The sequence below is a fragment of the Syngnathus acus genome, chromosome 9, assembly GCF_901709675.1.
Source record: "Syngnathus acus chromosome 9, fSynAcu1.2, whole genome shotgun sequence".
Lineage (NCBI taxonomy): Eukaryota > Metazoa > Chordata > Actinopteri > Syngnathiformes > Syngnathidae > Syngnathus > Syngnathus acus.
Window position 1 is genome coordinate 18,331,164 of NC_051094.1, and position 14,991 is coordinate 18,346,154.

Here is a 14,991-nt window from a genome sequence, read left to right on the forward strand (position 1 = left end):
CCAGGTCTCACTGTCATTGCCCACGTGAGCATTGAAGTCACCCAGTAGAACGATGGAGTCCCCAGAAGGAGCGCTCTCCAGCACTTCCTCCAGGGACTCCAAGAAGGGTGGGTACTCTGAGCTGCCGTTTGGTGCATAGACAAAAACAACAGTCAGGACCCGTCCCCCCACCCAAAGGCGGAGGGAGGCTACCCTCTCGTTCACCGGGGTGAACCCCAATGTGCAGGCGCCCAGCCGGGGGGGGCAATAAGTATACCCACACCTGCTCGACGCCTCTCACCGTGGGCAACTCCAGAGTGGAAGAGAGTCCAGCCCCTCTCGAGAGGGCTTGTACCGGAACCCAAACTGTGCGTGGAGGCAAGTCCGACTATATCTAGTCGGAACTTTTCTGCCTCGCACACCAGCTCGGGCTCCTTTCCAGCCAGAGAGGTGACATTCCATGTCCAAGAGCCAGCTTCTGCAGCCGGGGATCAGACCGCCAAGGTCCCTGCCTTTGGCCGCCTCCCAGCTTGCACTGCACCCGACCCCTTTGGCCCCTCCCACAGGTGGTGAGCCCATGGGAAGGGGGACCCACGTTTTCTTTTCGGGCTGTGCCCGGCCGGGCCCCATGGGCGAAGGCCCAGCCACCAGACGCTCGCCTTCGAGCCCCGCCTCCAGGCCTGGCTCCAGAGGGGGGCCCCGGTGACCCGCGTCCGGGCGAGGGAAAACGGGATCCTAAAGTAAATACATTAAGCAAAATGTTTCCAAAAGACATTTTTTTTTTGTTTTAAATATGTTTGATAAATAGGAATTCTTACCTCCCGGTTGAGTTCACGCAGCAGATTTGTATACATTACATATTCTATAATTTATATAAAATTACTACAACCACTGTCGTACATGACTGAGTCAGTATTTGCGAGATCAATCACTGTCATGATTTAATGAAACAAAAATGCAAAACATATCCGAAATACAAGCAGGAATAAATCTAAGTGAAAACCATCAAATAAATTGTGAAGAATGAAAAGTCATTGTGCTGGATTTTAATGAATTTTAATCAATAAATTACATTATGTAAAATATTGCTTATTCTGATTGGCTGTTAGCGACCAAAACGCAAATCCATCTACCACTGAGCAGAAGACGTCCAGTAGCTAATGACGTTACGCTACAGCGACGCCAATCAAACAAACTACAGTATGCCCCATTAACTTTGTATGCCAGCGACGAGGATACTCGTCATTGACATTAATGATGTGCGATTTTGTCAACGAGTATTCTCGTCAACATATTTTATTTTATTAATGGGTAGATAAGATCCCGGCCACCTCTCCACTTAAAATCAACTCTATAGAGCAGGGGTGTCCAAACGTTTTGCAAAGCGGGCCAGATTAGGTTAGATGAAAATGTATAGGGGCATTCACACCGACATTCCTCGAACCATTACCATTGTAAATGAACTTGTAAATATGTAACTACAGTGCCTTGCGAAAGTATTCGGCCCCCTTGAACCTTTCAACATTTTGCCACATTTCAGGCTTCAAACATAAAGATATAAAACTTTTTTGTCAAGAATCAACAAGTGGGACACAATCGTTAAGTGGAACGAAATTTATTGGATAATTTAAACTTTTTTAACAAATAAAAAACTGAAAAGTGGGGCGTGCAATATTATTCGGCCCCTTTACTTTCAGTGCAGCAAACTCACTCCAGAAGTTCAGTGAGGATCTTTGAATGATCCAATGTTGTCCTAAATGACTGATGATTATAAATAGAATGCACCTGTGTGTAATCAAGTCTCCGTATAAATGCACCTGCTCTTTGATAGTCTCAGGGTTCTGTTTAAAGCGCAGAGAGAACCATGAAGACAAAGGAACACACCAGGCAGGTCCGAGATACTGTTGTGGAGAAGTTTAAAGCCGGATTTGGATACAAAAAGATTTTTCAGATGAAACCAAAATCGAACTTTTTGGCCACAATGCAAAACGATATGTTTGGCGTAAAAGCAACACAGCTCATCACCCTGAACACACCATCCCCACTGTCAAACACGGTGGTGGCACCATCATGGTTTGGGCCTGCTTTTCGTCAGCAGGGACAGGGAAGATGGCTAAAATTGATGGGAAGATGGATGGAGCCAAATACAGGACCATTCTGGAAGAAAACCTGTTGGAGTCTGCAAAAGACCTGAGACTGGGACGGAGATTTATCTTCCAACAGGACAATGATCCAAAACATAAAGCCAAATCTACAATGGAATGGTTCACAAATAGACGTATCCAGGTGTTAGAATGGCCAAGTCAAAGTCCAGACCTGAATCCAATCGAGAATCTGTGGAAAGAGCTGAAGACTGCTGTTCACAAACGCTCTCCTTCCAACCTCACTGAGCTCGAGCTGTTTTGCAAGGAAGAATGGGCAAGAATTCCAGTCTCTCGATGTGCAAAACTGATAGAGACATACCCCAAGCGACTTGCAGCTGTAATTGCAGCAAAAGGTGGCGCTACAAAGTATTAGCGCAAGGGGGCCGAATAATATTGCACGCCCCACTTTTCAGTTTTTTATTTGTTAAAAAAGTTTAAATTATCCAATAAATTTCGTTCCACTTCACGATTGTGTCCCACTTGTTGTTGATTCTTGACAAAAAATTAAAATTTTATATCTTTATGTTTGAAGCCTGAAATGTGCCTAAATGTTGAAAGGTTCAAGGGGGCCGAATACTTTCGCAAGGCACTGTATATCCTTTGCTGCCTGCAGATAGGTTGATATTGCAAATAAGAATCTATTGTCAATTGCACTACCAGAAAAGTTAAAGATTAAAATAATAATAAATTAAATGTGTAAAAATGAAAAATTTTATGGAAGTTGAATGATTTTTTTATTAGATGTATTAGGTTTGTTTTATTATTGTTATTGTTGTATTAATGAGAAGGGTGATATTGGTGTTTCGACTGCTGTACACAGGCCAGGTTGCATCATGTCAGATTTTTAATCCAAATTAAATCATTCTCAATTTTATCTTTTTTATTTCAACTTCATACACAACAAATCACTTCATAATAATAATAATAATTCATTAAGTCAAAAAGTCAAAGTCAAAGTCAGCTTTATTGTCAATCCTTCATATGTCAAGACACACAAAGAAACCGAAATTCCGTTTCCTCTATCCCACGGTGACGAGACATACAAGTAGACGACACAAAATAAAAACAAGAAGGCACAAACAATAAACAATAAATTAAAAATAATAAATAAATAAAATGAGCGATGAATAAATAATAAACCAACAACCCAATAAACCCAATAAATAAGAGGAGCAAAACTGAGCCAGTGCGCATACAGCAGACAGTAAGCACAGCGCAAAGAACAGGACGCTACGCAGGAAGGGGGAGCGAGTTCAGGATCCTAACGGCCTGGAGTACGAAGCTGTTGGAGAGCCTGGTGGTGCGGGAGCGCAGGCTCCTGTACCGCCTCCCAGAGGGCAGAAGATCAAACAAAGAGTGAGCGGGGTGACTCACATCACTCACAATCTTGGTCGCCTCGCGGGTGAGATGGGAGGTGTAAATGTCCTTCAAGGAGGGGAGAGAAGCACCAATAGTCTTACCAGCCGTTTTCACTATGCGCTGCAGGGCCTTCAAGTCGCAGTCAGTGCAGCTGCCACCCCAAACAGCAATACAGCTGGAGAGGACGCTCTCAATGGTGCCGCGGTAAAATGTAGTCATGACGGCTGGAGGAGCGCCCGCTCGCCTGAGTTTCCGAAGGAAGTACAGGCGGCGCTGGGCCTTCTTCGCCAGTGATGCGGTGTTGGTGGACCAGGAGAGATCCTCATTGATGTGCACACCCAGGAACCTGGTGCTGCTCACTCTCTCCACCACAGCACCGTCGATGGTCAGCGGCAGGTGTTGGGCGTGACCCTTCCGGAAGTCAACAACAATCTCCTTGGTCTTGTCGACGTTCAGCAGGAGGTTGTTGTCCCTGCACCACGTGGTCAGAAGGTCAACCTCCAGCCTGTATTGAGTCTCGTCTCCCTTGGTGATGAGACCCACCAGAGTCGTGTCGTCAGCAAACTTCACTATGCGGTTGTCGCTGTAGGTGGCAGTGCAGTCATGCGTCAGGAGGGTGAAGAGCAGCGGACTGAGCACGCAGCCCTGGGGGGCCCCTGTGCTCAGCGTGATGCTGGCGGAGATTTTGTCGCCAACACGTACCACCTGTGGCCTCTGACAGAAGAAGTCCAGTAGCCAGTTGCAGAGGCAGGTACTGAGGCCCAGCTTGTCAAGCTTGCTGATGAGACGTTGTGGCACAATGGTGTTGAAGGCAGAACTGAAGTCCACAAACAGCAACCTCACATACGAGTCCCTCCCCTCCAGGTGGGTGAGGGCCGAGTGGAGGGCAGAGCAGATGGCATCCTCAGAGGACCGTTTGGCTCGGTACGCAAACTGGAAGGGGTCAATGGTGGGGGGGAGAACGGATCGGATGTGCTCCATGACAAGCCGCTCAAAGCACTTCATGATGATGGGCGTAAGTGCCATTTGTATAGCGCTTTTCAAACACCCAAAGACGCTTACAGGGAACAAGGCAAAGACATACATGAGGGGAGGGGGACGGGGAGGAAACAATCGGGTAAACTTAAGAAGAGAAAACCAGTTACGGGTAGGGGAGGTCATGCGCTTGGGAGAAGAGGTAAGTTTTTAGACGGGACTTAAATATGGGGAGTGTGGGTGAGTCACAGACAGACTGGGGGAGAGAGTTCCAGAGTCGGGGTGATGTGCAGGAAAAGGCTCTGTCATCGAAGGATTTGAGTTTGGATTTTGGGACTGTCAGACGCGAAGTATTGGAGGATCGGAGGGGACGGTTGGGGCAGTAGGGGACAAGGAGGTCAGATAGGTAAGTGGGAGCCAGGTGGTGAAGGGCTTTGAAGGTGAGGAGGAGTATCTTGAAGATGATACGCTCCTTCATGGGGAGCCAGTGAAGAGAGTGGAGAACAGGAGTGATGTGTTCACGGGACCGGGTGTGGGTAAGGAGGCGGGCAGCAGAGTTTTGGACTAGTTGAAGTCGATGGAGTGAGTGAGCAGTGATTCCAGTGAGAAGGGAATTGCAGTAATCAAGCCGGGATGAGATGAAGGCGTGGATGAGAGATTCAGCGGCAGGGAGAGAAAGGCAGTGCCGGATTTTAGCGATGCGTCGGAGGTGGAAGTAGGAGGTCTTGACAACTGAGCTAACATGAGGTTGAAAGGACAGTGTGGGGTCAAAAATAACGCCAAGATTGCGTGCCAGAGGGGAGGGAGTGATGTTTGAGGAGTCGATGGTGAGTGTGATGGATCCAGTTTTGTTAAGGGAGGATTTAGTGCCTATGAGGAGGAGCTCTGTTTTGTCACTGTTGAGTTTGAGAAAGTTGTGGGTCAGCCATGCTTTTATTGTAGAGATGCAGGTTTCAAAATGAGTGAGGGAAGGGTTACGGGTTGGTGTCGTACGTATGTAGATCTGGGTGTCATCAGCGTAGCAGTGGAAGTCCAGATTGAGTTTGCGGATGACAGTACCAAGGGGAAAGAGGTAACAGATGAATAGGAGGGGGCCAAGAACTGAGCCTTGGGGGACCCCTTGTGTAACTGGGGAGAGGATGGATGTGTGACCGGAGAGAGAGATGAACTGGTTTCTGTTGGTGAGGTAGGAGGTGAGCCAGTCGAGTGCAGTGCCCTCAACACCTAGTTGGCGCAGCCTTTGGAGGAGGATGGAATGGTTCACAGTGTCAAAGGCTGCGCTAAGGTCAAGTAGTAGTAGGATGTTGAGGGCACCAGAGTCTGCAGAAATGAGGAGATCGTTGGTGACTTTGACTAGAGCTGTTTCAGTGCTGTGAAGTGGGCGGAATCCGGACTGGAAGGGTTCATAGAGGTTGTTGGACTGGAGATGGGTGTGGAGTTGGGCGGAGACAATGCGTTCTAGGGTTTTGGAAAGGAATGAAAGGTTGGAGATGGGACGGTAGTTGGAGAGGTTGAGTGGGTCCAAGGTGGGCTTTTTGAGGATGGGGGTGATGGCTGCAAGTTTATAGACAGTGGGAAAGTGGCCAAGGGATAAAGACTGATTAAAAAGGTTGGTGAGGTGGGGGAGGAGGAATGGGAGGCAGGCCTTAGTTAAGGTCGTTGGAAGAGGGTCGAGAGAGCAGGTGGTTGTCTTGGATGAGGTAATGATGTCTAGGATAGTGGAGGAGTCGACAAGGGAGAAGGCAGTGAGAGAGGGGAAGGGAGGGAGGTCAGGGAAGGGGGGCAGGAGGGCAGGGGAGGTGGGGGAGGAGGAGTTATTGATGGTGTCGGTCAGAGAACTGTTGATTTTGTTGTTAAAGTTGACAAGGAAGGAGTTACAGAGGGCGGGTGAGGAGGGTGGCTTGGTGACCGGTGGCTGGAGCAATTTGTTGACAGTGGAGAACAGTATGCGGGGGTTTCGGTTGGTGTTATTAATGAGAGATGAGAAGTAAGCAGATTTGGCAGCAAGAAGAGCATCACGATAGGAGGAGATGTGTTGTTTAAAGGTTTCAGCATGGACGGTGAGGCGGGTTCTTTTGTAGAGGCGTTCGAGTTGACGGCCAGTTTGTTTCATGGTGCGGAGTTGCGGTGTGTACCAAGGGGCAGAGTTAGTGAATGTAACAGAGGAAGTTTTCCAGGGGGCTAGGGAATCAAGGGAGTCAGAAAGGATGTTGTTGAGCGTGGTGGCAAGGTCATCAGCGGAGGAAGAAGTGGGGTCGGAAGGAAGAGCAGAGGATAAGAGCTGGCAAAGCGTGATTGGGTTTACAGTCTTGATGTTGCGGTAGGAGATGGTGCGTTTTGTGGATTTATGAGGCGAGGGTAGAGGGGCAGAGAAGAGGATGCAGAGATGATCTGACAGTGGAAAGATGAGAGGACGGGGGTTGGATGTGAGTGGAAAGGAGGAGCATACTATATCCAGGGTGTGGCCTTTGGTGTGGGTGGGGAAGTTGATGTGCCCGGTGAGATGAAAGCAGTCCAGAAGGGAGATGAAGTCAGACGTCAGTGAAGCAGTTGGCTGGTCGATGTGGATGTTGAAGTCACCGATTAGTAGGAGGCGATAGGAGACTGAGGATACGATGGTGAGAAGTTCAGAGAGTTCAGAGAGAAAAGACGGATGAGACTTGGGGGGCGGTAGATAAGAACAGCAGTAGTAGAGTTGGGGAGGGAAAAAGCGAGATATTCAAAGGATGAAATAGATGGGAGGTTGAGGTCCAATTCAGTGATGGATAGGGACCGCTTATGGAGGACAGCAATACCACCTCCTCGCCCAGAGAGGCGGGGTTTGGCGATGTAGCTGTAATTAGACGGAGTGGCTTGGTTGAGAGAAAAATAGTCCAGGGGCTGTTGCCATGTTTCACAGAGAAGGAGCAGATCCAAATTATTGTCCAATATTAGTTAGAAAATAACTAGTGATTTGTTGGAGAGGGAGCGACAGTTCAGCAGTGCGACGGAGATGGATGAAGGAGCGGGGGTGGGGGAGTGGAGATTGTTGAAGTTGACAGTACGGAAGGTGGGGGTGACGGGGGGGCGAGAGTTAGTCCAGAAAGAGGGGATGGGTGAGCCATCAGGGAAATGTCGTTTAAAAGATAGTCCGGAGCTACGGTGGATGTAGCGGCGACGGCGGAGGATCCCAGCCTTGCTGGCAGCTGAGGCAGCAGCAGCAGGGAGACGGTGATTATTGTTGAAATGATGAAGATCAGCAGCAGTGTAGACAAATGGACGAGAAGTTAGTGGAATGGAAGCCCGGAGTAGCAGAAGTGATAGTTCATGCAGGAGATGCGACGTCACAGCAGCAGGGAATAATCCAGAAAAAATGGAAAAAACGGCTAGTAGCTGGTTAACTAGAAGTTGGTAGGCAGTGAAATGCATGGAAGCAGCAGTGGACCGAGTCGTGATGTTGGTGGAGTGGGTGGTGGTGTTGGTCAATCCCGACTGTACCCGTGCAAACGGCACGCCCCAGTGTGTCATGGCGGCACACAGCCGAGCCACGACCGGCGAGCTCGCAGCGAGCGGGTGCTCCCGCCGAGGACGCCGGCCAAGTGGCCAGCAAGTTGGGTTGGAGCCGTTTGCCGAGCCAAGAGCAAGCAGCTACAGGCTCAGAGCCGGGAGGTAGGAGGGTCCGGTTGTGGGTTGGCTAGCTGGCTAGCGTAGCTCGTAATCAGAGGGAACGGGATCGGAGAGGTGCGAGCAGAGCTCCAGAGATACGCGGTGGGCAGGAGAAAAGGCGAGAAAAATAAAACAAAAAAAACGGGCACACTTAAAACGGGAAACACAAAACAGACAGGGGACAAACAAATAGATGACACGGTTTGGGGTAGAAACGGCAGTCAACAGTCCAGACGCCAGCGTTGCTCTAACCCGGAAGACAAGAAAAGGGGGCGGGGTATGGTGCCTATGATCTTCATAATCATAAAATAATAATCCATAGTCTTTTTGTTGTTTGCGATCACTGTAAGTGGGCGGTGCGGATGTGCAGTAGTTTGTAGAGTTGGTACGAAGTAGACAGCTCTCACCAGTAGTCTGTTTTTTGTTTTTTTGTTTTTCCTGTGCAGTGTCACTTGCAGCGTCTCTGATTTTAGCTTCGCCTTAGTCCTTGGTGTGTGTACATTTGAACGAGGAAGTGTCTGTGTCACTGATTATCTTGCAAACGGACACCTGTGTGCACGTGAACTGGGAAGGGACGGTCGAGACGCCCTCGCAACCGAACATGAGCGCTGGCTTATGTACGGGTTCCCGTTCGAATGAGTTTCATTTCTGTGGCTCGCTCTGGGGCGCGCAGGTCCTCGCAACAGTGCCAGCGGGCCACTTATTATTGATTTTATGACACAATGCTTCGGACCGGTCTAAATTTAGACGTGGGCCAAATCCGGCTCGTGTCTAAATTTAGACCAAACTGTTCCAAAAGTTTTTGCCAGCATGAGGATCGTGCCAGGGAGATAGACAAGCCGAACAGGATCAAGAACTGCTTCAGATGGGCATGGCTCGAGAGCAGCGTCATGGTACAACTCGGAACATATCCGTAAAGTAGATGTCCCGGTGTAGGTTTTGTGTATTTTCTGTCAAGATATGATCAGCTATGGAGGTCGCGACGCTAGGAACATTAAGGAGCACATCGAAACAAAAAAACACAAAGGTACTTTTTCACTTTTACAAGCATGTGGGTTGAGAAAGTAACATGATGTTACATGTAAGCTAATGTTACGCTATTGTCATGATATTTTCATGATATTGTCATATCGTTAAAGAACAAATCTTCAATGATATATAGGACTGTCTCAGAAAATTAGAATATTGTGATAAAGTTCTTTATTTTCTGTAAAGCAATTAAAAAAAATAGTCATACATTCTGGATTCATTACAAAGTAACTGAAATATTATTATTATTTTAATATTGCTGATTATGGCTTACAGCGTAAGAAAACTCAAGTATTCTATCTCAAAATATTAGAATATCATGAAAAAGTATATATATATTAGAATATTTCCTCAGACCAAGTACAAAAAAAAAAGATTTATAACAGCAAAACAAAATCAAACATTTGAAAATGTCCATTAATGCACTCAGTACTTGGTTGGGAATACTTTTGCACGGATTACTGCATCAATGCGGCGTGGCATGGAGGCTATCAGCCTGTGGCATTGCTGAGGTGTTATGGATGCCCAGGATGCTTCAATAGTGGCCTTTAGCTCATTTGCATTGTTGGGTCTGGTGTCTTTCAGCTTCTTCTTCACAATACCCCACAAACTCTCTATGGGGTTCAGGTCAGGGGAATATATATATAAATATATATATAAATGTATAAATGTTGCTTGTTGAATTACACTTTGCTGTAATTGTACATAGTACTAAGTAAACTGATGGGTTTTTTTTAGCATCGGGAAAAATGCCTGGCTGCTCAGTGCCTGTTTCGCCACTTGTGTATGACACCTGTCAGCCTTCAGACTGAGTTGCTACCATTTCTGGCAAAATTCACCAATCGCTTGAGCAACCAAGGTAACACGCACGCACGCACGCACGCACGCACGCACGCACACACACACACACACGCACACACACACTTTACAATCAAATATAATGTCACATATCAGTGCTCACTTCACTCAAATGCAGAGGAAATATCACACATTTACACACACTTACACATGCACAAACATATCACCAACAGAGGTGGGCATTTTACTAAAGTTTGCAAAGTTCAACATTTTTGGGCATGACGAGGATTTACAGCAGGGGTTACCAACCTTTCTTAAACCGAGAGCTACTTCCTGGGTACTGATTAAGGCAAAGGGCTACCAGTTTGACTTCTGAAATAGCCAATTTGCTCAATTTGGCTTTCACTACGTGTTATTGTTGTCATTTCCAGTTCACATGTGAGTGTGATTTTAACAAGAATAGCAAAAATACAGTCAAACCTTGTTTTTTTACCACAATCCGTTCCAGAAGGCGGTTCGAGAAGCGAATCGGTCGAATTCCGAATCTATTTTTCCCATTACATATAATGGAAAAAAATTAATCAAGGCAAGAAAACCCCCGCCTTTTGTAAGCATTTTTTTCATTTGCGCATATTTGTCCGATCGCGCAACTGCAGCGCACCGCCGAACGCGCAACCGTAGCGCGTCGCCGACCGCGCAACTGCACCGCGCTGGTCGCATTATTGTGACCGAGCGGTCGCTAAAATTTAGAAAATATTTTTAAAGTCCTGATGTACTTTCCAAAATGTAAGTGGACCTCAGTGCGCAGGGAGCTTAATTTGGTACGATCGCGCAACCGCAGCGCACCGCCGAACGCGCTACAGTAGCGCGTCGCCGACCGCGCAACTGCACCGCGCTGGTCGCATTATTGTGACAGAGCCGTCGCTAAAAGTTAGAAAATATTTTTAAAGTCCTGATGTACTTTCCAAAATTTAAGTGGACCTCAGTGCGCAGGGAGCTTAATTTGGTCCGATCGCGCAACCGCAGCGCGCCGGGCGCTCACTGTCGCATTGCTTTAAGAGCGTCTTTGTGTTTTAGGATGGCTTTACTGCTCCCCCACTTGCTTTCTTTGGAGGCATGATTAGGGGTTAATTCAATCCTCAAAGTAACGAAAATACAATAACAACGGAGTCAGTCGGCATCCGGGCCGCGCGGTCGGGTTTTCTCGGGTCCTCCCGGCTCATCTCGCGAGGTTCGCCCTCCGAATTTTGTTCGACAACTGAAGCAAAAAAATCTCGAATTTTTTGTTCGAATTCCTATTATTTCGAGAACCGGGACGTTCGAAAATCAAGGTTTGACCGTAAAATAAATAGATGCAGCTCACTGACAAGTGCCGCTATTTGAGCTAATTTTAGAACAGTCCTGCGGGCGACTCATGCGGTCCTCACGGGCGACCTGGTGCCCGCGGGCACCGTGTTGGTGCCCCCTGATTTACAGGATTAGGAATGAACATATCAGAGGGACAGCTCAGGTGGGATGGTTTGGAGACAAAGTCAGAGAGTCATATGTTATGACACAAATGACATGGTGTCTGTATAACAATTGCATTTATTGGCCCAATAACACAAAACATATACAGTGGGACAAAAAAGTATTTAGTCAGCCACCAATTGTGCAAGTACTCCCACTTACAAGACTCCTTCAGCTTGACGGCATCCCTTACCGCCGGTGCCCACCAGCGGGTTTGGCGATTGCCGCCACGACAGGCACCAATGACCTTACGGCCACAGCTCCGGTCGGCCGCCTCAACAATGGAGGCGCGGAACATGGTCCACTCGGACTCAATGTCCCCCGCCTCCCCCGGGACGTGGGAAAAACTCTGCCGGAGGTGGGAGTTGAAGCTCTTCCTGACAGGGGATTCTGCCAGACGTTCCCAGCAGACCCTCACAGAGCGTTTGGGTCTGCCAGGTCAGGCATCTTCCCCCACCATCGGAGTCAACCCACCACCAGGTGGTGATCAGTTGACAGCTCCGCCCCTCTCTTCGCCCGAGTGTCCAAAACATGCGGCCGCAAATCCGATGACATGACTACTGGTGCCAAGTGCACACATGGACACCCTTATGTTTGAACATGGTGTTCATTATAGAAAATCCGTGTCGAGCACAGAAGTCCAATAATAGAACACGGCTCGGGTTCAGATCGGGTGGGCCGTTCCTCCCAATCACGTCCTTCCAGGTCTCACTGTCATTGCCCCAGTGAGCATTGAAGTCACCCAGTAGAACGATGGAGTCCCCAGAAGGAGCGCTCTCCAGCACTTCCTCCAGGGACCCCAAGAAGGATGGGGACTCTGAGCTGCCGTTTGGTGCATAGACACAAACAACAGTCAGGACCCGTCTCCCCACCCGAAGGCAGAGGGAGGCTACCCTCTCGTTCACCGGGGTGAACACCAATGTGTAGGCGCCCAGTTGGGGGTCAATAAGTATACCCACACCTGCTCGATGCCTCTCACCGTGGGCAACTTCAGAATGGAAGAGAGTCCAGCCCCTCTTGAGAGTGCTTGTACCAGAACCCAAACTGTGTGTGGAGGCAAGTCCGACTATGTTTAGTCGGAACTTTTCTGCCGCGCACATCAGCTTGGGCTCCTTTCTAGCCAGAGAGGTGACATTCCATGTCCCAAGAGCCAGCTTCTGCAGCCGGGGATCGGACCGCCAAGGTCCCTGCCTTTGGCCGCCGCCCAGCTTACACTGCACCCAATCCCTTTGGCCCCTCCCACAGGTGGTGAGCCCATGGAAAGGGGGACCCACGTTTCCTTTTCGGGCTGTGCCCGGCCGGGCCCCGTGGGCGAAGGCCCGGCCACCAGACGCTCGCCTTCGAGCCCCGCCTCCAGGCCTGGCTCCAGAGGGGGGCCCCGGTGACCCGCGTCCGGGCGAGGGAAAACTAAATCCATTTATGTTTTTCTTCATAAGGGGCTTTTGTGAGCCGTGCTTTGTCTGGCCCCTCACCTAGGACCCGTTTGCCATGGGTGACCCTACCAGGGGCATGAAGCCCCAGACAACATGGCTCCTAGGATCATACGGGCACGCAAACCCCTCCACCACGATAAGGTGACGACTCACGGAGGGGTCACTTGCCAAAAACAGAAACTGAAAGCTGGAATTCCTGTGGTGTGTTGTTGGGCCGTTGGCTTCCTCCTTCGACACAAACCCATAGGCTACGCCGTACTTGGAGAAAGGTCTCCTCTGCATCTCCCAACTACAATTAAGCGGCAAGCAGGATTGGATGACAACTTTTTTCTTGTCTTCCGGGTTAGAGCAACGCTGGCGTCTGGATTGTTGACTGCCGCTTCTACCCCAAACCGTGTCCGCTATTTGTTTGTCCCCTGTCTGTTTTGTGTTTCCCGTTTTAAGTGTGCCCGTTTTTTATTTTATTTTTCTCGCCTTTTCACCTGCCCACCGCGTATCTCTGGAGCTCTGCTCGCACCTCTCTGTTCCCGCTTCCAATGACTATGAGCTACGCTAGCCAGCTAGCCAACCCACCACCGGACCCTCCTACCTCCCGGCTCTGAGCCTCTAGCTGCTTGCTCTTGGCTCGGCAAACGGCTTCAACCCAACTTTCTGGCCACTTGGCCGGCGTCCTCGGGGGGAGCACCCGCTCGCTGCGAGCTCGCCGGTTGTGGCTCGGCTGTGTGCCGCCATGACACACTGGGGCGTGCCGTTTGCACGGGTACAGTCGGGATTGACCAACACCACCACCCACTCCACCAACAACACGACTCGGTCCACTGCTGCCTCCATGCATTTCACTGCCTACCAACTTCTAGCTAACCAGCTACTAGCCATTTCTACCATTTTATCTGGATTATTCCCAGCTGCTGCCACGTCTCATCTCCTCCATGAATTATCACCTGCTACTCCGGGCTTCCATTCCACCAACTTCTCGTCCATTTGTCTACACTGCTGCTGATCTTCATCATCTCAACAATAATCAACGTCTCCCTGCTGCTGCTGCCTCAGCTGCCAGCAAGGCTGGGATTCTCCGCCGTCGCCGCTACATCCACCGTAGCTCCGGACTATCTTTTAACCGACATTTCCCTGATGGCTCACCCATCCCCTCTTTCTGGACTACCTCTCGCCCCCCCGTCACCGTACTGTCAACCTCAACAATCTCCGCTCCCCCACCCCCGCTCCTTCATCCATCTCCCTCGCGCTGCTGAACTGTCGCTCCCTCTCCAACAAATCACTAGTTATTTTCGAACTACTATTGGACAATAATTTGGATTTGCTCCTTCTCTGTGAAACATGGCAACAGCCCCTGGACTATTTTACTCTCAACCAAGCCACTCCGTCCAACTACAGCTACATCGCCAAACCCCGCCTCTCTGGGCGAGGAGGTGGTATTGCTGTCCTCCATAAGCGGTCCCTACCCATCACTGAATTGGACCTCAACCTCCCATCTATTTCATCCTTTGAATATCTCGCTTTTTCCCTCCCCAACTCTACTACTGCTGTTCTTATCTATCGCCCCCCAAAGTCACATCCGTCTTTTCTTTCTGAACTCTCTGAACTCCTCACCATCGTATCCTCAGTCTCCTATCGCCTCCTACTCATCGGTGACTTCAACATCCACATCGACCAGCCAACTGCTCCACTGACGTCTGACTTCATCTCCCTTCTGGACTGCTTTCATCTCATCCAGCACATCAACTTCCCCACCCACACCAAAGGCCACACCCTGGATATAGTATGCTCCTCCTTTCCACTCACATCCAACCCCCGTCCTCTCACCTTTCCACTGTCAGATCATCTCTGCATCCTCTTCTCCGCCCCTCTACCCTCGCCTCATAATTCCACAAAACGCACCATCTCCTACCGCAACATCAAGACTGTAAACCCAATCACGCTTTGCCAGCTCTTATCCTCTGCCCTTCCCTCCGACCCCACTTCTTCCTCCCCTGATGACCTTGCCACCATGCTCAACAACATCCTTTCTGACTCCCTTGATTCGCTAGCCCCCTGGAAAACTTCCTCTGTTACATTCACTAACTCTGCCCCTTGGTACACCCCGGAACTCCGCTCCATGAAAC

General features: G+C 49.3%; 1 protein-coding gene across 4 annotated transcripts in view; it reads left to right on the forward strand.

The window, feature by feature from the left end:
• rad17 (RAD17 checkpoint clamp loader component) overlaps positions 1-14,991 on the forward strand; it is a 153,107-nt gene that overhangs the window by 125,004 nt on the left and 13,112 nt on the right. For 3 of the 4 annotated variants that reach the window (XM_037259477.1, XM_037259478.1, XM_037259480.1), the window contains one exon: positions 9,870-9,990. The exons of the other annotated variant lie outside the window; for it this stretch is intronic. In XM_037259477.1, the coding sequence (XP_037115372.1) occupies positions 9,870-9,990 (121 nt within the window). The remainder of the gene's footprint in view (positions 1-9,869; positions 9,991-14,991) is intronic. 4 annotated transcript variants of the gene reach the window in all.